General features: G+C 53.3%; 1 protein-coding gene across 1 annotated transcript in view; it reads left to right on the forward strand.

The window, feature by feature from the left end:
• Nucleotides 1–23,718, forward strand: part of HMCN2 (hemicentin 2) — a gene marked incomplete at its 5' end in the record, with an annotated part of 140,350 nt that overhangs the window by 61,755 nt on the left and 54,877 nt on the right. The window contains 23 exons of the mRNA XM_080927721.1: nt 1,434–1,688; nt 2,132–2,218; nt 3,694–3,888; nt 4,952–5,082; nt 5,347–5,494; nt 6,169–6,295; nt 7,294–7,448; nt 8,843–9,121; nt 10,553–10,831; nt 11,372–11,480; nt 11,629–11,798; nt 12,973–13,127; nt 13,446–13,542; nt 14,142–14,237; nt 14,974–15,150; nt 16,733–16,890; nt 17,969–18,092; nt 18,604–18,779; nt 19,359–19,455; nt 19,573–19,692; nt 20,773–20,934; nt 22,075–22,356; nt 23,580–23,718. The exon at nt 23,580–23,718 is cut by the window's right edge and continues 29 nt beyond it. Of these exons, the coding sequence (XP_080783847.1) occupies nt 1,434–1,688; nt 2,132–2,218; nt 3,694–3,888; nt 4,952–5,082; nt 5,347–5,494; nt 6,169–6,295; nt 7,294–7,448; nt 8,843–9,121; nt 10,553–10,831; nt 11,372–11,480; nt 11,629–11,798; nt 12,973–13,127; nt 13,446–13,542; nt 14,142–14,237; nt 14,974–15,150; nt 16,733–16,890; nt 17,969–18,092; nt 18,604–18,779; nt 19,359–19,455; nt 19,573–19,692; nt 20,773–20,934; nt 22,075–22,356; nt 23,580–23,718 (3,718 nt within the window). The remainder of the gene's footprint in view (nt 1–1,433; nt 1,689–2,131; nt 2,219–3,693; nt 3,889–4,951; nt 5,083–5,346; nt 5,495–6,168; nt 6,296–7,293; nt 7,449–8,842; nt 9,122–10,552; nt 10,832–11,371; nt 11,481–11,628; nt 11,799–12,972; nt 13,128–13,445; nt 13,543–14,141; nt 14,238–14,973; nt 15,151–16,732; nt 16,891–17,968; nt 18,093–18,603; nt 18,780–19,358; nt 19,456–19,572; nt 19,693–20,772; nt 20,935–22,074; nt 22,357–23,579) is intronic.

A 23,718-nucleotide genomic window follows, 5' to 3' on the forward strand; every position in this document is an offset into this window, starting at 1 on the left:
CAAGACCATAAGACAGGACTAAGCATGGCCTAGCCCACGTGCTACTCTCACAGGGCCCAAGAAGGAAGGATGGAGAGACAATGAACGTTCCACATCGTTGATAATGACTTGAAATCCCGTGCTCAGAGTCTGTGGGTAATTGGGAGCAGCTGGAAGTGTTCATTTGCTTTCGCACCCCAGCTGGGCGGCTAGACACATCATCTGCCCCCGAGATTGAGCATCTCCAACTCTCCGCAGATGTTCCACAGCCCTATCCAAGCCAGCTTCCCATTTTGCAGACAGATAGACTGAGGCCTGGCATGGGGGGGGGGCGGAGAAAAGATTCCCCTCCCCTGCCCCAGCAAGTGAGAGGAGCGTGGAGATAGAAAAGAGAAGCAGAGCTGAAAATGACATTGCTGGGTTGAATCTCGTTCAGCATCGGTACCATCTTGCTGTGTGATCTTTCTGAACCTCGCATAGCAGGGCTGCAATCATGCCCAAGCTGTAATCTTTAGAAGGGATCCGTATAGTCAGGTGCTGAGAACAATGCAGCCTGAGGGTGTGGCATAGTGGCTGTGTCGAGGACATTTCCATGCTCCCAGGCCCCTCCCAAGCACTGCCAGGCAGCTGGTCTGTGCTACGTCCCAAAGCCTGGACTCATCTTTGACTGTGTCTTAGAAATTGGGACAATATCAGGGGTCCTACTCTCCTTCTCTAATGGCCCAGAAGAGCAGTCCTGGGCCCTAGAAGGCTCCTAGGCTGGGCCTTCTAGAAGCTGCCTGGACCCTCAGACACATAGATCCAGGACTACAGCCTTCAACCCTTTCATCTGGAAGAGAGAAGAGACATTTTTACACGCCTCAGTTTCCCCATCTCCAAACTGGGTGTGGACTCTCGGGTAGAGTGTGGGAAAATGGTTGAAAAATACAAACACAGTTCATAGCTATGGCTGGGGGCGGATGGGAGTGGGTACCAGCTCATCTCTCATTCTGACAGCAACAAGGGGAAACCAAGGGTCAGCTGGCACGTAGTGCCACAGTGTGGAGAAGGAACAGAGCTAGGATTGTGCAACTGCTCAGACTGTACTGTTCCAGCCTGGCAGGACCATTCTGAGTTAGTCCTGTCTTCCGTGCCTCAGTTTCCCCATATGCCCGTTACACTGGTGTAGACTGGATGGCGGGTATCAAATGGCACACGGCACATTGGTAAGGGTAGGGGATAGTGCACTGAGTGCATTCAGGTGTCCTGGCAGAAGACAGACTGCCCTCTCAGGCTGTGGGGAAGACCACAAGGGTTCTGACAGCTCTACTTTGCAATGAGGAGCAGCTGCCTTAGACTTCCCATCCCAGAGATGATGTTGCTGCTTGCTCACATCAGGGTTGTAGCATGGGCTGGAGCTCTGAGATCCGTCACCAGATAGCCCACTTTGATGCCCATCCCTGGAACCCTGCCAGTTCCCCCTCAGGTGCAGCCTGGCCCTCGGGTCCTGAAGGTACTGGCTGGAGAGGCCCTTGACCTGAACTGTGTGGCCGAGGGCAACCCCCAACCTCAGCTGAACTGGTTCAAGGATGGGATGGCCCTGACGGGTGAGGGACCTCCGGGCTCTGTTCACTTTGCTGCTGTCAAGACCTCTGATGCTGGGCTGTATCGCTGCGAGGCCTCCAGCAGCGCTGGCACAGATACCTGGAAACTGGAGCTCCGTGTTCTGGGTGAGCCTGAGCCTCCCTCCCTCTGGGTATTTGTTCTGGGCTCTGCTTGTCAGGTCTGAAGCAGTAAGTCTTCAGAGCCACCATGCAGGCTTCATGATTTGCACAGATGACCGATGGCCTGTGACCCTAGGAGCCTTGTGCAGTCTCTGTAGGGGACTTTTAAACTGAAAGGTGATCCAGTAATAAGCAAGATCACGAGGAATTATGTATGACCCATAGAATATTCTGGAATATTCTAGCATTTTCCTTGTTGGGAACTGGATGCAAGACACAGTTGGAAGGACACTGACAAGACCCCATTATACCTATTATAACCTCAAATGCTGGCCTCCCTGGGAGGCTGGGGGCTGGGGCTCTGGAAGGAGACCCTCCTCCTCCCAGCCCATACTGAGAGGGAATGCTGGACCTGAGGGTTATGAACAAGGCCTTGCTACCTTCCACAGAGCCACCACACTGGGGGGTCGACGAGACCAAGGGCCTGCTGGAGCGAGTGGCTGGGGAGAATGCCAGCCTGCCATGCCCTGCCCAAGGTAAGGTCACACCCAGGGTGGGGCTCAAGAAGCAGGGCTGGCCTGGGTTCCAGGAACTCAGTCACCATATAGTGACCTCCTTGGGTTATGGAGTCACACTGATCCTCTATAGGATAGATATTCCCATTAGTTTCTCTGTATTGGGTTATCCTGTCCCAGAGAAGCTAAGCAATTGGCACAAGTTCACACAGCCAGTGGTTTGGCCTCCAGTCAGCCTGCCTATGAAACCCCATAGTCCCGGACATCTGGGAAAGTGATAGTTTGGGCTTTCGAATTGAGATTGTGGGAGTTACCACCGTTCCCCTATACTTTCCAAGAACGATTGCTAGCAGACCGGCTTTTTCTAGGTATCCCTTGGGATGGTAATACTGTTGATGGTCCAGGCAGAGCCTAGCTTTGCCCTTCCTGGAGGTTAACCTCTCTTTTTGAGTCTCAGTCTCCCCATTCGCATGGTGGGAACATACCAGTCTGTCCTGATGGCATTGCTGTGAGGTTGTAGGACAAGAGGTGTGAGTCACAGCTCCCAACAATGTGCCTGTTACTCGGGAGAAATGTGTTCCATGCCACCCTCCAAAGACCTCACTGCCACAGTGACCCACCTTCCTGGGCTTGTCTATGATTGGGGGGGGGGGTGTATTGTTGGTCCATGTTCCCATGGGCTGAGTATCTGATAAGCAACAGGTGGGTGGAGAAGCCAGGAGGAGCCTGCAAAGCATCCTTGACCTCAAGCAGCTGGCTCTGGGCATCTGGGACATCCCTGAACAGCGCTAAGGCGGCAGGCAGGAGAGGGAGCTTGGAAACAGGCACCTAATAGGGTCTGGGAGCCTTGATCACAGTGCCACCTAGTGTTGGCCTCTAGAAATAGCAGGTAGGAACAACCTTGAGCAAGCCTCAGCAGGCTTGTTCATTCATACCTAGTATGCGTGGGCTGTGCTGGTGGCTTGGGCATAGCAAGAAACAATGAAGACTCTGATCCTTATGGGGGAAGATGCTGAGCAATAAAAGGTGGCAGGGGGCACTGTCAGTCATTTGAAAGGCACAGAAAGGAGAGCTCAGGGCTGGTGGGATACCTAGAAGGATACCCCTGGCCTTCTTGAGAACCAGAAAACATCTTTTGCTCATGTACCTGTGGACACTCAACCCTGTGTGAAGACAGGGGACACATGCTGAAAGTCTAAGAGAGCTCCCCCTCTCCCTTCTTCTCCTTTTTCTCCTCTACTTCCTCTTCCTTCTCCTTTCCCTCTTCTTTCTCTTCCCCCTCCTCCTCTCCCTCTTTCCCCTCCTCTTCCTCTCCTTCCTCCCCCTCTCCTCTTCTCCTCCTCCTCCACTACCTCCTCTTCCTCTTCCTCCTCCTGACCTGGGGGTAACACAGGGCCTGAGATCACCCATCATGTGCACAAGGGGTCACGTGAGGGGACAGTGCTGGCATGGAGGGGTGTCTGATGCTTTTCTGATGATTCTGTATGCCCTGCCAGGGACTCCAAAGCCACGAATCACATGGCGGAGGGGCCCGTCCTCAGAGCCCCTGAATGACCGGCCAGATGTGGTGGTGCTGGATGAAGGATCGCTGTTCCTGTCCTCAGTCTCTCTTGCAGACAGTGGAGAGTACGAGTGTCAGGCCACCAATGAGGTGGGCTCTGCGTCCAGGAGAGCCAAGCTGGTGGTCTATGGTAAGCTGAGACCTTAGAGCTGAGGCTGGATAGGCCTGTATCCACATGGACCCAAAATGCCAGGACTCCAGAGCAGACTATAGACACTCGATTCCTACCCCTAAGAGACCAGAAAGGATTGAGGTATTGCATGGGGCACCCCATTTTACCAGGTACATCTATAGGGACAGTGGAGGCTTCTGGGGTGTCAGCAGGCCAAGATCTGCAGCCAAAGCTCAGCCACTAAAGTGCTTGCTGTGTAAGCATGAAGGTCTGAGTCTGACCTCAGCACCCATGGAAAATGCAGGGCACCGCAGCAGGTACCTGTGCTGGGAAAAGCTAGGACATGCCTGGGAGCTCACTGGCCATCCAGAATAGCCTATGCTCTATGCCCCTAATTTCTTTCTAAGCATAGAAGGTGGCTAGCACCTGGGAAATCACATCCCGGATTGTTCTCCGACCTCACACACACAAAGCTAATAAAAATTATCATGCATGAAAGCTGAGCAGAGTTCTAGCCCACCTCTAACCCAGAGCTGAGCCTCATGTAGCAGTCACCCACAGCAGGAGCTCCTACGCCTGCACCCAGGGTGTCAGCACAGAGTTGGTCGCCTCTAACTGGGACACAGGACAAGCAGGCTGGAAGTGCTCCCACTGCTGGGACGAGCTGCACCTCTCAGTCTGAACAGATCTCGCAGCCACCTTGTGTCCCCAGTTTGTTGGGGAATGACTTCCCTGGGAGTTTGGTTTGTAGACACACGGGGGCTGACCTATGGCAGTTCTCACTCGGGAACCTCCCTGGAGTGACACCTGGCTGCAGGTAGAACTGGATATGTCCTGCCTCATAGACCGAGTGTCCGAGTATGGCATCTGTTCACAGTGGGGGGAGGGGCTGTGCTGTGTCTACTTAAGATCCACAGTGCCCTTGTGATTAGATCTGGGACCGGGATAGATAAAGGCAGGAGGGTCTCCCTGGGTCTCAATAGTGAGCTGATAAGCTTGGGGACTTCGGATGTGGGTGGCCTGCCTTAGAGACTAAGCTCAACCAAAGTGGAGGCGGCTCTTCTGCTTCTTGCTCCTCAAGTGCCTCCCAGCATCCGTGAAGAGGGGCTTATAACCAACGTGTCAGGCCTGGCTGGGCAGCCTCTGACGCTGGAGTGTGACACGAACGGCTTTCCAGCCCCCGAGGTGGTGTGGCTCAAGGACGGGCAGCTGGTGGGTGACTCTTGGGGAGGTTGGGATGGGGGGGTGGGACTTTTGGATGAAGATATGTTTCTGTGTGTTCTGAGGGGCATGGGAATGTGACAGACGTCTTTGGGGATGCCTGGGTTCAGGGGCAGTGGGGAAGTGTGGTCCTGAAAGGTCTTCCTGAGGGTCCTCTTGGGGAACTGAGAACTCCGCTCTGGTCACCAGCCAGCTCCATGGGCCTCTCTTTTTCCTTCTTGCTCATACTTACTCCCTCTGACCTCTTGTGCTCAGATACCAGCAACAACTGAACATCACCTCCTGGATGGCGCCCAGTCCCTCCACTTCCCAAGGATCCAAGAAAACCATTCTGGCCTCTATTCCTGCCAGGCTGAGAATCAGGCGGGGCGTGCCCAGAGAGACTTCAGGCTTGCCGTGTTCAGTGAGTGAGAACTGTATCCTAAACGCCCAAGCATGTGTCAGCAGAGACCAAGGGGCACATGGGGGCCACCACAGACCTAGACCCTATCCTCAGGAGCCCACAGAGTAGACCAGACAGGGGACAGTCACGTGGTTAACTAAGCAACTGCATCCAGGTAGTCTTAGCTGCTGTGTTTACTAGCAAAAGCAACGTTTGTCACAGTTGATTGTGTTGATAGGATGCTTTAACCACGGGAGCTTGGGGTGGCTGGTACATCACATCCACACAAAGGAAGCAGAGAGAGGCAGATGCTGCCGCTCCGCCAGCTTTCTAGGTTTTGTGGTTGTTGTTTTGTTTTGTTTGTTTGTTTTTCTGATTTTTATGCAGTCCGGGGCCCTAGCCTAGGGGTGGAGCCACACATATTTAGGGTGTGTCTTCCTAGCTCAGTTAACCCAATCTAGAAAATTCCTCATAGACACAGGGGGAGATTTATTTCCATGGTGATTCTAGACCCTCACCCAGCTGACAAGATTAACCATCACACGGGGTGCTATGCAGGAACAGTACAGACTGCTGATACCTCGGAGGTGGGGGGCTCCGCAGGTGGAGGGTGTACAGACCCAGGGACCTTCCTGTGATCAGCAGGGTGTGTGGAGCCTGAGGCATCCCCCCTTTACCTCCCTTCCAACTTCCAGTCCCTCCCTCCTTGCTGGGAGCTGGGTCTGCTCAGGAGGTGCTGGGCCTGTCTGGTGCTGATGTGAAGTTGGAATGTCAGACCTCAGGGGTTCCCACACCCCAGGTTGAGTGGACCAAGGATGGGCAGTAAGTGATTCTCTCAATGGAGTATATGGGGCTGGGTGGGGGTCAGGGATGTCTGAGGAAGCCCAGCCGGTGTGGTGTGTGCTGCCCGGCCTTCCGTGGAGGGTGGCATGGGTGTCTCTCCCCACCTCGGGAGAGTTTCAGGAAACCCTGTTCTCACTCTGGCAAGATCGGCTGTCATCTATTCTATTTCTCTGACTCTGGGGATCAGAGGCCCATGTAAGAATTACTTAATTAATAGTTGACTTTTTTAAAAAAGCAGTTGCTGGATTCACTATGCAGCTGTGGCCACTATCTAATTCCAAAACCTTCTACCATCCCCCAAACACATACTCACTGCATAGTTTCTCTGCCTCCATTCTTCTGTCCCCAGAGCTTCCAGTCCATTCTATGTCTACAGATTTACATATTATCATTCATATAAGTGGTGTCATAGTTAGGGCTTTACTGCTGTGAACAGACACCATGACCAAGGCAAGTCTTGTAAAGGACAACATTTAACTGGGGCTGCCTTACAGGTTCAGAGGTCCAGTCAATTATCGCCAAGCATGGCGGCATCCCCGCAGGCATGGTACAGGAAGAGCTGAGGGTTCTACATCTTCATCCGAAGGCTGTTAGTGGAAGACTGACTTAGGCAGCTAGGATGAGGGTCTTGAAGCCCATGTCCACAGTGACTCCTATTCTGACAGAGCCACACCTCCAAATAGTGCCATTCCCTGGACCAAGCGTATCCAAACCACAACAAGCAGAGTCAGCCAAGGAACGCATTTAACACAATGTTTTGGAGATGTGATCTCTTTGCCACCAGTGTCAGGAACTCGTTTCCTTTTAAGGCTGAATAATAACCCCCAGAACAGGAGCCCACATACTGTCTATCCTCTTGTGGGCATTCGGGGAGCCCCCATCATTGGTTCCTATGAATGGCACTCTTATCATAATCTGCAACCCCTTTGAGCAGCAGCCCCATTGTCACCCTGGCCTGATCAATGGCTTTTCTCTAGGCCCATCCTTCCAGGGGACCCTCACATCCTGCTGCAGGAGGATGGCCAGGTTCTCAGAATCATCAGCAGTCACTTGGGTGATGAAGGGCGGTATCAGTGTGTGGCCTTCAGCCCAGCCGGCCAGCAAGCCAAGGACTTTCAGCTCAGAGTTCACTGTGAGTTCTGTCCCTCCCAACCCTAACTGCTCCAGGAGCTGCCCTTCCCTGCCTCCTGCTGATGCCTGGGAGGGAGAATAAGGCCAGGAACAGGGCCTAAGGAGTAATAACAGGAGCCAAGGGCATATCATGGCTTCTCGTCTCTCCAAACTACCAACATGACACACTCACTACTTCTGTTGATTGTTGAACTCACATTTACATGGGAACACCAAGTAAGGCAAGTTAGTATTTCAAGTGTCAGTGGGAAGCCAGTGTCCACTGTATTAATGGAAGGAACAGGAAAAACTAACATACTCGGGCTGAGTGGGGCTCAGCGGTGGAACCCCCTCTCCTGGATGTAGGAAGCTCTAAGTGCTATAGAAGAGCACCAACAAACACATTCAAAGAGATGAAGGCAATCCTGGGTGGCCTAGCCATGGGCACTTGGCCTGCATCTGTGCTATGGGGTAGCAAGGAGAGCTCAGGGCAAAAGCTCAGTTGGTACACCACTCCCTCCACAAGCATGTGACCCTGAGTCGGAATCCCCAGAGCTCACGTGGCTGCATGCCTGTGTTCTGTGGCCCTCCAGGATGGTCGCCTCACCTAGACAGTCACCAGCACTGTCGAGGTGAAACAAGTGGACTCCTGGGCCTCTCTAGCCAGCTGGCCTAGCTGAGCTGGTGGATTTGAGAGCCAATGTCACAAAAAGTAAGGGACAGGGTCTAATAGAGGAAGACACCAGATGTTGACCTTTGAACTTTGTGTGTATGTGTGTGTGCACCCATGTGCACATGTTCAAACCTATTTGAATACACACACACACACACACACACACACCACTACATCTCCAGATCCTCATACCCAAATAAACAAAATACATTTTAAAGTGAATACTGTGTACAAAGGGGCAGACAGGTTGGTGGCACAGTGGCCTCAGAGGGCCTCTCACTGCCTTCAGGGACAGGAGAGTTAAGAGGACATGGCTCTGGGAGACAGAGTGTTGTACTGTACCCGTGAACCTCAGCCATCATCCTGGGTACCAAGTACCCTGCCCTAGGGGATGACCTGATCAAGTTCCTCCACAGATGGGGACCCCGAGGCCCAGAGAGGGGAAAGGACTTACCCCAGGTCATACAGTGAGTGAGAGGCCCTGTGGGCTCCAGAGCTCAAGCCTGCAGCCCCTCTCCCCATCTGCACCATCCCTACCCAAAATGATTGGGCTTGTTCCCCACATTAGCATGTCCCTGAGCTGGCCTCTTCTGTTTGTGTCCCCACACCCCTCCCTCATCCCTCATCCCTCATGCCTGCCAGTCCCTATAATAGAAGTCTGGGATGTGTGCATGATACTCAGGGACATCAGCCTCTGACTCATTTAGTGTGTGACCCACCCTCATGTCCCTCTCTGCCTCCAGCACCTCCCACCATCCGGGGCTCTAACGAGACAGGTGAGGTGACTGTCCTGGAGGGCCACACAGCACAGCTCCTATGTGAAGCCCGAGGAATGCCAGCCCCTGACATCACCTGGTACAAAGATGGGACCCTGCTGGCCCCCAGCTCAGAACTGGTTTACAGCAAGGGAGGCCGGCAGCTACAGCTAGGGAAGGCCCAGCACTCCGATTCTGGCCTCTACACCTGCCAGGCCAGCAACCCCGCAGGGACCACCAAGAAGTCCACCAGTCTGGAGGTTTATGGTGAGCGGCTGGGGGTTACAGCAGTGGGCAGCTGGCATGGACAATGTGAGGTGACCTCTGACTGTCTCTGAAGGTCAGTGAGGGGTGGCCACTTGGGGTGATCAAATGGGGTGACTTAAGGACAGGGTTCATTTCAGCTCTCTACCTTCCCTGTGCAAATGAGGATACCAAGGCTGGAAATGAGGGCCTAGGTAGAGGTCCATGCAGGGTCCAGCTCCTCCTGGAGGACTGTGGGATCCCCCACAAAACTTCCAAACATGGCAGAGATCCCTGATTTAACTCTGTGTAGATTAGGACTAAGAGCAAGGCCCCAATGGCCTGTGACCGATGCTACTGGAAACATTTGTCCTTGTGTGTCCCATGGGGTAGAGAAGTTTGCCCGGCTCATATCTCAAAGACATATGGTCTCAGCTCTTCTGAGAGAGAGACCGAGACAGAGATCTGTGAATTGGCAACCCTGAAGGGTGGACTCAGAAAAAAATAGGGAGCACTCTTGAGAAAGGATAAGGGTAGGCCTGGGTCAGGCAGAGCAGGGTGCTCTGGGGAGTTGGGGGACAGCCTGAGAGTCAATAGGAGTCATTTGACCTCTGGTGAGGAGTCAGCAATGAGCTTGGGTGTGGGAGTCTAGAGGCAGTGAGCTGTGGAAAGTGGGGACCACCACAGCACCTGCCAGCGGGACTCCCGTGAGGCCCTGTCACCCTCTGGAGTGGAATGACATGTGTGTGTCCAGGACCCTTTCCAAGAGCTTTGGGGTCCTAATTAAGGCTTGAAGCATCTCGGGCTGGAGAGATGGCTCAGTGGGTAAGAGCACTGGCTGCTCTTCCAGAGGTCCTGAGTTCAATTCCCAGCAACCACATGGTAGCTTACAACCATCTGTAATGGGATCTGATGCCCTCTTCTGGCAGATGGATGTATAAGCAGCAGAGCACTCATACATTAAATAAATAACATTTTAAAAACCAAAAAGGGTTTGAAGCATCTTGAGTCCAAGTTCATGACTGCACAGGACCTTCTAGCAGTTCTATCAGCTCTACAATTCAGAATCCGAGGGACATGCCCCTCACCTCCACCCCACACACATCAGGCCACGGTGAGCTCTGAGTCCCCAAGATCATACTGTCTTGGTTCAGATCTACTGTCCCACTCTAAGGGTAAGGAGACTTCTGGGGTGGCAGCCTAGTCTTAAGTTCTGGAGACCCATCAGTTTGTTTAATAGGCAGGCTGGAGTCTCCTGGTAACCAGCTTTCTGGGTGTTGTCAGTGCAAAAGAGATACAAACAGGGCCTGGGGAGATGAGGCTCTTCCAGCGAGGGTCTGAGACAGGCTTGCTGGAAGAGAGAGGCCGTGTCTGAGCAAGGTCTAGATAATAGGATGAAGGTGGGGAGTAAAGCTTCAACTCTTGGTTCCTGAGACGGTCCTGCCTCTCCCCTAGTTCCACCTACCATTGAAGGTGCTGATGGAGGGCCATACCTGGTGCAGGCGGTGGCTGGGAGACCCGTGGCACTGGAGTGCGTGGCCAGAGGCCATCCACCCCCTACCCTCTCCTGGCAGCATGAAGGGCTGCCGGTGGTGGACAGCAATGGGACATGGCTGGAGGCGGGAGGTGCCCTGCAGCTGGAGAACCCAGGAGAGGCGTCCGGTGGCCTGTACAGCTGCGTGGCCAGCAGCCCCGCCGGAGAGGCTGTGCTGCAGTACTCGGTGGAGATGCAGGGTGAGCCAGCCATCGGGGGGTCTTCTCCCATGCCCACTCCATCCTTGGCCCCAGAGGAGGTGAAGGGCGGCAGGGAAGCCATGTGCTCCCTTTTCCCATATGCCACAGAGGAATAGAGAGGCCTGGGATGAGAACACATGGTGGGAGAGGTGAGGTTGAGTTCTGGGGCTCTGATCCTCACTCCCCCATGGTCCTGGACCGACTCACCCGGGGAAAGGTGATGCAGTTTTCTGTCCAGCATTTCTCTGACCCAGAGCTGGGAGTGGGTGTGAATCTTGCTTAACTGCCACTGTGGCCCCTGTGATGTGAGACACGGAGACATCTACAAAGCAGGCAGGACTCCAGGCTCTGAATCTATCTGAGGACAGACATGATGGTCTCTGGGGAGTGAGGCCCTAGAGGCCCCTCTTACATCTCCAGTGACCCTGGAAGGCCTCCTGGGTGCATTTGAGGGGAGACTAGAAGGCTGTAGTGAGACTGGGGCTCCGGCATCACTTAAGGCTAGGATGAGCTCCAGCCTGCAGCATGTCCTGCCCACAGTGCCCCCACAGCTGCTGGTGGCTGAAGGCATGGGCCAGGTGACTGCCGTCGTGGGACAGTCTCTGGATCTTCCCTGTCAGGCATCAGGCTCCCCGGTGCCCACCATCCAGTATGTACCGAACTGGCCAGGGAGGGGACAGGCAGAATGTGGGTTGGGGTGAAGGGAGGGTGAGCCTGCTCCTAGGAGTGTGAGCATGATTGTTAAGCCATGGAGGAGAGGCTTCATGGTGATCCCACCCTCTCTCCGTCCACCTCAGATGGTTACAGAATGGTCGCCCAGCTGAGGAGCTGGTTGGGGTGCAGCTGGCCTCACAGGGGACCCTGCTGCACATCAGCCACGTGGAGCTGAACCACTCAGGCCTCTTTGCCTGCCAGGCCACCAATGAGGCCGGAACAGCTGGGGCTGAGGTGGAGGTCTCTGTGCACGGTAGGTGGAGCTGGAGGCCATGGCGACCTGCGAATGACATGGGACATGTCTCCTCTGCGTAGATGTGTAGCCTGGACTTCCAAAGACATGTGGGTGGGAGAGGCTTGTCATGGCTGCTCATCATACGTCCCATTTATCCTGTCCGGCTGCCTGAGGGCTTCACCTCCTGTTTCTATTCAGTCTCATCTAATTTAATTCCAGTCTTTAGTTAATAAGCACCCACTGTCTAACCTCTGGGTTTGTCTGACTCCTCCTTGATTTTTAGGTCTGCCCTTTCTTCCAGGAAGGCTTCTTGATTTAACCACATGTGTCACCCTCACTGTTCAGTCTCTCAGTCCCTACCACCTCACTCCTCTGGAGTGGCTTATGTAACTGTCTCTTTCAGTATGCCAGCTTTGTGACCCCCCCCCCAAGGGCATGGTGATCTCCTTTATTTTATCTGGGACCCGCAGTAGTTCTGGTCCTAGAATAGACACTTAACATTCTTGTGGACACATATGGATAGGTTGATGGGTGGATAGTTGGTTGGACATATGGATAGGCAGTTAGGTGTGTACCAAGATGGATGGATGGTGGATAGTTTAGTTAGCAAATGCATGGGCTAAGTGGATGAGTGGGTGAGTAGGTAGATGGATGAATGAACAGGGAGATGAATAAATGAGTAGATAAACGAGTATGTGGATAGATGGATAGATCAATGGCTGTGTAGACAGATGAATAGGCAAGTGGATGGATGTGTGGATAGATGAATATATGAGTGGATGGATGGATGGATGGATGGATGGATGGATGGATGGATGGATGGATGGATAGATGAGTGGATGGATGGATAAGTGAATGGATGGATGAATGGATAGATGGATGGATGGGTGAGTGGATGGATGGATGAATAAATGAATGGATGGATAAATTGTGGGTGGATGTGTAGATGGATGTGTGGGTGGATCATTGGGTCTGTAAATTGGGATAACTTCCAAAGGGAATGCACTGTTTTGTTGGCTCTCCTATTATCCATGTGTTTGAGGAGCAAGGGTTCTTTGGCCAGGTCTTCAAAGCCACCCTTTTACTTCTAGTCATTTAGGGGATTGCTGGATGCCTACCACAGGCCCCTGCTGACCCAAGCTCTCTCCATCTCCCCTGAGCCTGACCCAAACTCTCTCCATCTCCCCTGCAGAACTTCCTTCAGTGCACATCCTTGGTGGAGAGAACCTCACGGCTCCTTTCCTGCAGCCTGTGACCCTTCAGTGTGTAGGTACCGGAGTGCCCACCCCGAGCCTTCGCTGGTGGAAAGACGGCGTGGCTGTGGCAACCTCAGGGGGCAAACTTCAGGTACAGTTAGAGAACTAGGACTGACTTTAGAGGTTGTGGAGCCCTGGAGAGGTGGAACAACAGAGCTCTCTCAGTGTGTGCACTTTGAATAGGCACTTAGGTGCTATGTCTGGGGAATGGAGGGAGCCTTAGCCTGGTCCAGGCCACAGAAGCTCAGCCACCAGAGGGAAAAGTCAGAGATGATATCATGTGGAAGAGAGCTCATTTGCATGCTTGCACCTGCCTGTGGGGGTCATTCCCACGTTCTGTCCTCTCTCTGATTGTGGCCTGGTCCTGGACTTTGTGGCCTGCCCTTATCCCCAGACCCTTCTCTCCCAGATCGAGAAGGCAGACCTGAGAGATGAAGGTGTCTACACGTGTTCAGCCACCAACCTGGCAGGGGAGAGCAAGAAGGATGTAACACTGAAGGTTCTGGGTGAGGACTGCAGCTCAGTGGGATCCAAAGCCTGGGGTGACTGGTGACATCTCAAGGGTTCTTGGGACCGGAAATGGAAGTTCTAGATTCACAACTGGATGCTTAACTTTGTGAAGGGTGGGCAATGCTGAGATGAAGCATTAGATGAAGCATTCCAGATCCCAATAGAAGATATGGGAGAAAAGGGTCTAGGGATGAGAGGAAGCCACAAAGTCCAGACCCTTGCAAAGGTTTTCAGAGGTCACCTTGCCCATGTTAATGACTTCCTTGCTGGCTGGATTCATGTTTGGGAGTTCACACATGTCCCTGACAGTGTGGACAAACCTGCCTGTCTACTCCAGGACTACCTGGGATTCCAGCTCCTACTGTACCAGCTTTGATCTTCCCTGGGCCTGAGGTTTGGGAGCTGGGAACCCTGTGTGACCTCAGGGAAGATCTAATAGGTTCTGCTCAGATTTGGGGATTTTCTAAGGGCAAGCTCCTTGCTCCAAGTATGTGAGCGTTGTCACCAGAAGCCAGAAAAGACAGAAGGGTGGCTGAGATTGTAGCTGCCCAGAACCCAGATCCACCAAAAGGGATCTTTCTTTGTAACCCTCTAGTTCCCCCCAACATTGAGCCAGGCCCAGTCAACAAAGCAGTTCTGGAGAATTCCTCAGTGACCTTGGAGTGTCTGGCTTCAGGTGTACCCCCTCCAGGTAAGCCCCATCCCCTTGGCCCAAAGTTCCCTCTAGCCAGTTCCAATTCCATGTGGAAAGAGGCTGCAAGCACCCAGAATTTTGTATGCAGGTCAGGACAAGCCTGTAAGAGTTCTGTTTAGAATTCTAGCATCCCTAGGGCTGGTCCAGGCTGCGGTTGGGGTCTAGAATCCCCTTCATCTGGGCTTCTCCAGACCAACAAAAGGAAAAGGCTAGGGCATGGGGGGAAAATTGTACAAGTGCCCACACCCAGGCTAGGGTGGGACTTACCATGTTCTAAGGGAAAGACCCATTTTCTGTCCCCTCATGAGCAAAGACTGTCACTTGCCTTTGGTGGGTGAGCCCAGGAAGCACCTGGCTCCTGTAGAGCCCTGGGGAGGGATGATGGGCCCTGGCTGGAGGTAGGAAGCCCAAAGCACAGCACTCCATCCTTGCCTTTGAGCCTGTTGCCCAGGGTGCCTTCCTCTACACACTCCTGGACGAGGGTGGCTGTGGGGACGAGGCTTGGCTGGCTTTGACTAGCTGGCCTTGGCTGACTAGCTCCCATCTTGGAACTTCCTCTTAGCCCCTGATCTTATCTCCGGTGGTGCTGCTGTTCTATCCTCTCTCCCCCTCCTGAGAATTCTGGTTGTCTGTAGCATCAGAAGAAGCCCACGCTCGCTCTGCGAGCTTCTCGGCATGCCCCACCGCCAACAGTCAATAGCTGACAGGATACAGCATGTCTTTTCTTTCCCAGACATCGCCTGGTTCAAGGGCCGCCAGCCCATCTCTACCCAGAGACAGGTGATGGTGTCAGCTGATGGGAGAACTCTTCATATTGAGCGAGCCCGGCTTTCTGATGCAGGGAGCTACCGCTGTGTGGCAACCAACGTGGCAGGCAGGAAAGAGCTGCAGTATGGCCTTCGGGTCAATGGTGAGTGCCTAAGACTATAAGGCCTGTCCAAAATACTTTTCTTCCCATTGCTCTAGCCTTCTGTCTCTTGTTCACTTGTCTTTCAGTTTATCTACCCGTTTGTTCATCTGTCCATTCCCCATCTATACATCTGTCCATCTGCCCGTCTACTATTCACATACCTATTTTACATTCACCCATTGCCTACCCATGCATCCATCCATTCACCATATGTCTACCTATCTACCATCTACTTTCCCATCTATTGGACTATTTACTCTTTACCCTCTCCCACCCACCCATCAATCTGCCCACCAATTGATCCATCCACCCACTGAACCACCATTCACCCAACTATCCATCCATTCATTCATCCATTCACCCATCTTCCCAGCCATTCACCATCCAGCAAGCCAGCCTTTCACTCATTCATTCAAAACACTATTGTCCATCCATTGATCCAGCCATCCATGTGTTCTAAACTTCTGTCCATCCATTTACCCAACCATCCAGTTTTTCATCTATGTATACAATTATCTGTCCATGCATCATTGATCCACTATCCATCCATCAAATCCTGTGCCCATCCACCTTGTCTTTGATCTGCTCCCCCATCTAAGCTACAGAGACATAGGAAACACGAGAAAATGAACAGAGGCTGGGTGTTGGGTGACTTTACCTGATGCCATGTGAACAAATGTTAATACATCCCACCTAGGGCCCCAGTGGCAGACCAAAGGCACGATTCCACCCAATTCCAGCTTGGGGAAACAATGGGTTTATTGTGCTTTCTAACAAAAGAAGTATGGGTGGGGGTTTTCTTATAGGAATATGGAAGAACCCCAAATAAGAACATTGCCAAAAAGCTCCATCTCAGCATCTCAAAGGCTGCATGGGTAGAGTCCCCTCTGTCAATCCTCCTGTAGAGCCCCTAGCATCCTCTAGTACTCCCAGGTATCACGTGCAGCTGGAGAAGAGGGAGCAGCCCTCCTTATCTTGTCCTTCAATGATGGAACCCCAGCAGGCTCAATCTTGTGAGGATCTCAGAAAAGCAGTCACAGCTTCTCTGGTGAGGATGGTAATAGTCATGGCGTGCGTGGAGGCCAACGTTGCCCAACACTGGGCATGCCTGGCGCATACAATCTAAGGGGGCCCTGGATGATGTTGGTAGCCATCTGGAGCTGGACAGCTCAGGTCTCATGGGCTGTGAGAGAGAATAACTTTTGTTCTCCTCCTGGTTACAGTGAGATCTTTTGGCTGTGGTTTTCCCAAGATGGCAGTGTTGCATCTGAGACCTGATTCAAGAGGACACTCAGCTCTTGGTTCCCATAGTGTCCCTATGATCCCCAAAACCTGAGCTTAAGTGTGGGATCTGCCATGTTCTAGTTTGATTAGCCTTGGCCAGGTGACCGCCCCCCCCCAGCCTCAGTCTCTCCATCGTAGAAATCTCTGTGTGTTGACACATGCCTATGGCATAGCTGCCTGGGTTGCAATGTCACACCCATGCTTCTGTTTGTGACTTATGCTCCTGAGGGTACACTAGACCATGTCAGATGCAGTGGGGCTCAACTCAGTCCCGTTTCCCTGCCACCCCTCTTTGCAGTGCCACCCCGAATCACCCTGCCACCAAGCCTGCCGGGCCCAGTACTGCTAGGCACACCCTTCCGCCTGACCTGTAATGCCACTGGCAACCCCAGCCCCATGCTAATATGGCTGAAAGATGGAAACCCTGTGTCCCCTGAAGGAACCCCTGGCCTCAAGGTCAGTAGCATTGGGTGGTCTCTGAGCCATCTCCTAGTGTCTCCTGTAGGAACTAGTAACCAAGGTCAGACCCTGGAAGTCTAGTGTGAGAGAGAGGCAGGGCATCCCTACCCACTGGGATACAGTACATGCCACCAATGCCAGCCAAATACGTAACCTAGAGTATTTTGCCACCTCATTGAAATGAGGGAAAGGTGCTATCTATGAGAGTACATGCCCAAACTCCCAGCACTCGGGAAACTGAGGCAGGAGGATCGCCATGACTTCAAGGGCAGGTTGATCAACAGTGAGTTCTAGGTCAGTATGGTCTACATAGTGAGACCTGTCTCAACCACCCCTCAAAAAGAGCTGGCAATGTTGTGGTTGATAGAGCCCTTGCTCAGCATGCAGGATGACCTGGCTTCTGTCCCCAGGGTTCCATAAATTAGGCACGCTGGCACGCCTGGAGTCACAGTACTCAGGAGATAAAGCAGGAGGCTCAAGTTTGAGATCAGCCTGAACTATGTGTGACCTTCTTTCTACAAAACAAAACAAACAAAACCAACACACACACACACACACACACACACACACACACACACACATAAACAATGTAAAGTAATTTTTGTTTTGGAACTCATTATGTAGTATGTAGACCAGGCTGGCCTCAACTCAGAGATCTACTGGTCTCTCCTTCCCAAAGCTATTTTAATGTTATCAAGTCCAATATAAAAAAATGTTCCTTTTGTCATGTGACTAATATTAAAAAATCCTTCATAAGACATTCTCTGTGCTTCTTTTCCTCCAACCCTGATTATGTTTTATATCCATGGCCCACTCAATCTAATAACCTCTGAAGGTCTCTTGGCTTCACATGGCAAATGGCCATGGTAGTGGGCCCAGGTGACTCTTCTAGAAACAGTCAAAACTGTCACTAGCCAGCAGGGCTCCTGAGGTCAGGGGTACAGCTTGTGATTCTCCCGTCTTGGGGGACACCCCCCCAGGATCTGGAGAAGGATCCAGATGGGTGTGGCACAAGGGCTGGTAACAGCCCTGTAGTAAGAGCTGGGTTTAATGTGTCTTGCTTCTGGGGGCACAGGTCTTCCCCGGAGGCCAAGTCCTCACTGTGGCCAGTGCCCGTGCCTCTGACGTGGGCAGCTACTCCTGTGTAGCAGTGAGTGCTGTGGGTGAGGATCGCCGGGATGTTGTCCTGCAAGTCCACAGTGAGTCTCTAGCCTGGGATGGTGGGGTGGGGGGTGGGGACATTGTTATGGCCAGTATTCTAAGAAGCAGAACTGGGGTGGCCGTGTGCCCAGGGTCACTAGGGTGCAGATGGAGGAAACAGGAGCTGCCACCTGACCTTTTGTTGCCAGTAGACACTAGAGACCTGTCCTGGGGCATAAGCATCCCTATGGGTGGACAGGTGGCAGGCAGGTGTCCACGCATGAGCAGGAGCTCTGTGGTTAGAGAAAAAGCACAAAGCCACAGGGTTGGGGCAGTATACACAGTTGGGAGGGAAGCCCAGTGTTTTCTGACCCCCAAACTGGCAGGGGTGGGGCTCAGCAGGTAACCTTGAAACGAAGCCCACAAAGCAGGACTGAGGTGACCAGGCTAGGCTGGATGTAACTCTCTTCCCCTGGGGTTTGCTCCTGGCTGTAGGAATTGGCTAGGCCAACTCAGCTGTGGCCTCTTCTGGTGTCCCATTACTCAGAGGGTCCCTGTCTGCACCCACAGTGCCTCCCAGCATCCTCGGAGAAGAGCTGAACATGTCCGTGGTGGTCAATGAGTCAGTGACACTGGAGTGCCAGAGCCATGCTGTGCCGCCACCCGTGCTGAGTTGGCAGAAGGACGGGAGACCCCTGCAGCCTCACCCTGGCCTCCGCCTCTCTGCAGACAAGGCCTTGCTGGAGGTATGCCGCTGTGCCACTGGCTGCCCAGGGCAGGGCAGGACTTATGGGTGTCCCAGGTCCCTGGGAGCATTGTTCAGCTCCCTGTGACCAGTGGTCACCCACTGGGAGACAGAGCCCTCAGAATTTCCCTCGAGACCCCGGCATTTGCTGTCGGCTCCTCCCTCCCCTCCCTCTCTCCGTCCTGTGATATGACCATTCCTGTCTCTGAGTGCCACCCATTCATTTCTTCTCCTCTCCCTCCATCCTCCAAATCCACAGTGCAGCCTCATTACCCCCCAGGTCAGGGTCTGACCCCTACATGGTAGAACCTTGACTGTCCAGATTCCCCTTTGCTTGGTTGGGGGGGGGCGTCTGAGGGCTGTGGGGATGAATGAAGGGCTGGATCAGCATGTGCCCAGCCTCTTAGCAAAGCTGAACTGGGTATATGATGTGGAGAAGCCAGAAAGGCACCATGGAAAGACCCTGACTTCTAGAAACTTCTTGGTTCCCTGGACGACATGACATGACATGAGAGTGCTACGGTCTGTCTAGAGGTGACCTTTGCTTGATTCACTGACCGGCTGTCTTGCTCCTGGCCAGGTGGAGCGAGCGGAGGTGTGGGACGCAGGCCACTATACCTGTGAGGCTATTAACCAGGCAGGCCGCTCTGAGAAGCATTTCAACTTACATGTCTGGGGTGAGGGTCTCCAAGCCCCCGGGAGAAGGGATACCTATTTGAGCCCCAGGATAAAACCCTCCCTACCCCTACCTCACACCCCAGCTTCCTCCCCAACTCCTGTCTGCTCTGAACCAGTCCCTCCAGCATTCCCCTCAAAGGAGCCCTACACTCTCACTGTGACTGAGGGACAGACGGCCAGACTGTCGTGCGACTGCCAGGGCATTCCCTTCCCCAAGATCTCGTGGAGAAAAAATGGTAAGATGGCTACCCCACCCAGCACCCCTTACCCAGCACCCCTCACCCAGTACTCCCTTACTCAGTACCTCCTCACCCAGTACTCCTTACCTAGTACCCCCTTACCCAATACCCCCTTACCCAGTACCCTCTTACCCAGCACCCCCTTACCCAATACTCCCTTACCCAGTACCCTCTTACCCAGCACCCCCTTACCCAGTACCCCCTTACCCAGTATTTCCTTACCCAGTACTCCCTTACCCGGTAACCCCTTACCTAGTACCTCCTTACCCGGTACCTCCTCACCCAGCACCCCTCATTCAGCACCCCCTTGCCCAGCAACTCCTCACCCAGTACCCTTTATCCAGTACTTTCTCACCCAGCACTCCCTCACCTAGCAACCCCTCACTTAGCACCCCCCACCCAATACCTGAGTGCCTGGATGAATGGGTGGTTTTCAGTTCTTGATTTCTGATCAGCCAGCTACTGAGTGCTGCTCTCCCGGTCTCTGTGCTTTGCCCCCACCTGCAGACTCCTTCTAGCCTGTGACAGTAGGCTGACCTTTAGTCCCCAAATTTCTGCCAGGATGCCATTCCCCAAGCCCTGGCTGGGCAGGTGACAAGCAGAAAGTTAGGAATTGAGTCTGGGCCTTAGGCAGTAGGTTACAAAGGAGAAAGGCACCTGTGGCCAGGATTTAGAAATTTAAGTTATGTGACTGGGATGTTTGACTCAAGGTGAGAGATGATACTGAGCAAGGAGAAACATTCCAGGCAGAGGTCATGGTAGGTACAAAGGCCCTGGGGCAGGAACAAGGCAAGCATATTTTGAGGGGATAGCAGAGGGGTCAGTAGGGCTACAGCCAGAAAGGACATAGTGGGGAAATAGTCCACAGAGTGATGTGGAGTGAGCTGGGAGGGGGGTTGTGAAGGGTTCGGCTTTACCTCCGGTTAGATGGGGCAGGGCATGCTCAGAACTCCAAAACTGGGAGTATGGCAGCTCAGAGGGTTACCAGGACTCTGGGAAAGCTTCCTGGAGGAGGTATCATATATGGGGGCACCAGAAGGAAGGGCCCTGGACCAGGACCCTTTTCTACTGCCCCAGGTCAGCCCCTGCCTGGGGAGGGGGACGGCCTGGAACAGGTGTTAGCGGTTGGGAGGCTGCTGTACCTGGGACAGGCCCAGTCGGCCCAGGAGGGGACATACACCTGTGAATGCAGCAACGCAGCTGGGACCAGCAGCCAGGAGCAACAGCTGGAGGTTCTGGGTGAGCCTGTCAGGACTGGGAAGGGTGGGTGAGTGGGTGGACCTGTGACCCAGACCACACACGAGTGGGGGGCAGCAAGGCTTGGCACATGCCTAGCCTTCCAGCCTAGACTCTCAGCTTCCCAGTTGTGCATACAGCAGGGGACGCAGGCTCTGTGTGGCCTAGTAGGAGAAAGTATGCCCTGAAATGTTTGAAAATGAGTGTGCACAAAGCTCCTATAGAGCCAACGCATGGTGCCATGAATCCTGCTAGAGAAAGTTGGAGTCCCCGGAGTCTGTGTAAATGACAGGTGGGCATGGTAGCCTATTTGGGTCCTTGCTTCCTCGCCTCAGAAGGCAGAGACGGGGCCCAGAGCGAGCTGGCTTCTGAGACTAGCTAATTCTGTGAGCTCTGGGTTTGATTGAGAGACCCAGTGAATAAGAGGAACAACTGAGGGTGGTTCTGTACGCAAACCTCAGGCTTCCACATGTTTGTGTATCTGCACACACACGTGAACGCACATAAGCAATGCTACATGCAACACACATGCATGCGCGCGCACATACACACACACACATGCATTCTAGGGGGAAAAAGAAAATATTCTGGCCTTGTAAAAACCATGCTCTTGGGATGAGGCCACTACAGTGTTGGTAGCATGCTTGCCCACCGTATAATTCCAACACCTGGGAGAGGGAGGCAGGAGATCAGGAGTTCAAGGTCATCCTCAGTCACACAGTGAAGTCAAGGCTAGCCTGAGCTACATGGCACAAGAGATGTGCTAGAAAACAAACTCCAGAAAGATACTAGGCACTGTGGTCCCTATTAGCAAGACTAAGAAGAAGAACGCAAGTTCGAAGCCAGCATGGACAACTTAGAGACCCTCCAGCGGTGAGACTGAAACTGCACAGACCAAGAACGGATGGGTCTGTTCCCCAAGGAGCGGTCCACTCAGGTCCCCAGCGTGCCTGAGAGGATACCCGGGGACGCACCTGTCACTCTGCCAGAGATGGAAAGGCTCAGACAGGGGAAGTGACAGGCAAGGTCACACAGCTTGTAGTGCAAGGAGGAACGTGGGTCTAAATAACCTCTTAGCACCGCCCCTGCCTGATACCATGTGGCCCTAACCACTTTCACTGACAGGTTCCCTCTTCACCTCAGTTCCTCCTCAGATCACTGGCCTTTGGGAGCCCCTCACGACAGTCTCTGTGATCCTGAATGGGAACACCACCCTGGACTGTAATGCCACAGGGAAGCCCCCACCGATGGTGACATGGGAGAGGAATGGTCGGCCTGTCGAGATGGAACCCGGCTTGTGGCTTCAGACTCAGAACCACAGCCTCTACGTGGACGGGGCTCGGGCCTCCCATGCTGGCGGCTACAGCTGCGTGGCTGAGAATGCAGCTGGGCGTGCTGAGCGGAGGTTTGCGCTGTCCGTGCTGGGTGAGGACCTGTGGGGAGCATGGAGAGACTAAGGCCAGGCCCAGACATAGCGGGGTGCAGGCAGGTCTTGGAGCTTCTTCAGTCTGGGCTCCGATGAGGGCTGCCACTGGGGACCATGGCCACCCATCTCCTACCTTCCCTCCTACGTTGGCTTTCCCCAACCCTGTTTCTGTCAATCTGAGGTCTATGTGGCTGGTGTGATGTTCTTGGAGGATGCTGGGTAGGAATGCCAGGGAAGCCATATACACTGTAGAAAAATCTAGATGCTTGTCAGGGAGATGGCCTTGGGGCTGTAAGGCTAAGAGTTGGGTGGCTTCTGGGGTGTGCTGGAGCTCATAATCTCCCCTACTGTGTACCTGGGTCTATTCAGGGGGAGGTAGGGTAGGGAATGGGAGCACGGTGGGTTAGGAAGGCTCCTCCCATCGGATCCTGCTCACCTGGAGTTTTAAGCTTTCTGTGCCTTGCCATCCCACTGGTAGAAGGTGGGAGATCATTCCAAAAAGACAGCATTGCTACTGCACTCAGGGGTGGATGTGGGCTCACCTTTGTCAGCATTCTGCACAGCTTGGCTCTACCCTATAATGGGTAATGTTTTCTTTACCCCTTGAATGCTAATTCATAATGTCTACGTGAGTGTGGGAATAGTGGTGATGGTGTGTGTGTTCTGTGCCCCAGGTGGGTCTTACATAATGTGAACCAAATGGGTGCCTTCAGCTAAGTATAGCTCGTTTAGCGTTCTACCAACAAAGCTCTGAGTTCTATGACCAGAACTGAATAAACCAGGCCCTGTCACCCTAGCATTCATTCCAGAGGTAGAGACAAGAAGATGAGGAATTCAAGATCATCCTTGGCTACACAGCAAGTTGGAGATCAACCTAGGACACATAAGACTTGAAAGGAGGGGGAGGAAGGGAGGGAGGGAGGGAGGGAGGGAGGGAGGGAGAGAGGGAGAGAGAGAGAGAGGCTGAGAATTCTCTATACCTCTGAAAGGATAGGGAAACTGAGGCCTGAGATGCCTGCCTCATCCCAAAGGCCCACTTGTGGTCAAAATTAATACCATTGTAGATATCACATCTTTGATGGAAGCAGTGAGGACCTTCCCAGTCCTTGATCCCTCTCAGTTCCTGGTTCCTCCCAGTGGGGCTGTGAGTCCCTGGACAGACAGAGCTTCAGGGGTGCCAAGCTCCTGTCTACACTCTGAGTATGGTTCTCCCTGGGTCTAGCACCTCCTCATCTTACTGGAGACTCGGACTCATTGACCAACGTCACTGCTGCCCTACACGGCTCCTTGACACTGCTCTGTGAAGCTGCAGGGGTCCCACCCCCAACAGTCCAGTGGTTTCGGGAAGGACAGCCAATCAG

The sequence above is a fragment of the Micromys minutus genome, assembly GCF_963924665.1.
Source record: "Micromys minutus genome assembly, chromosome: 13".
Lineage (NCBI taxonomy): Eukaryota > Metazoa > Chordata > Mammalia > Rodentia > Muridae > Micromys > Micromys minutus.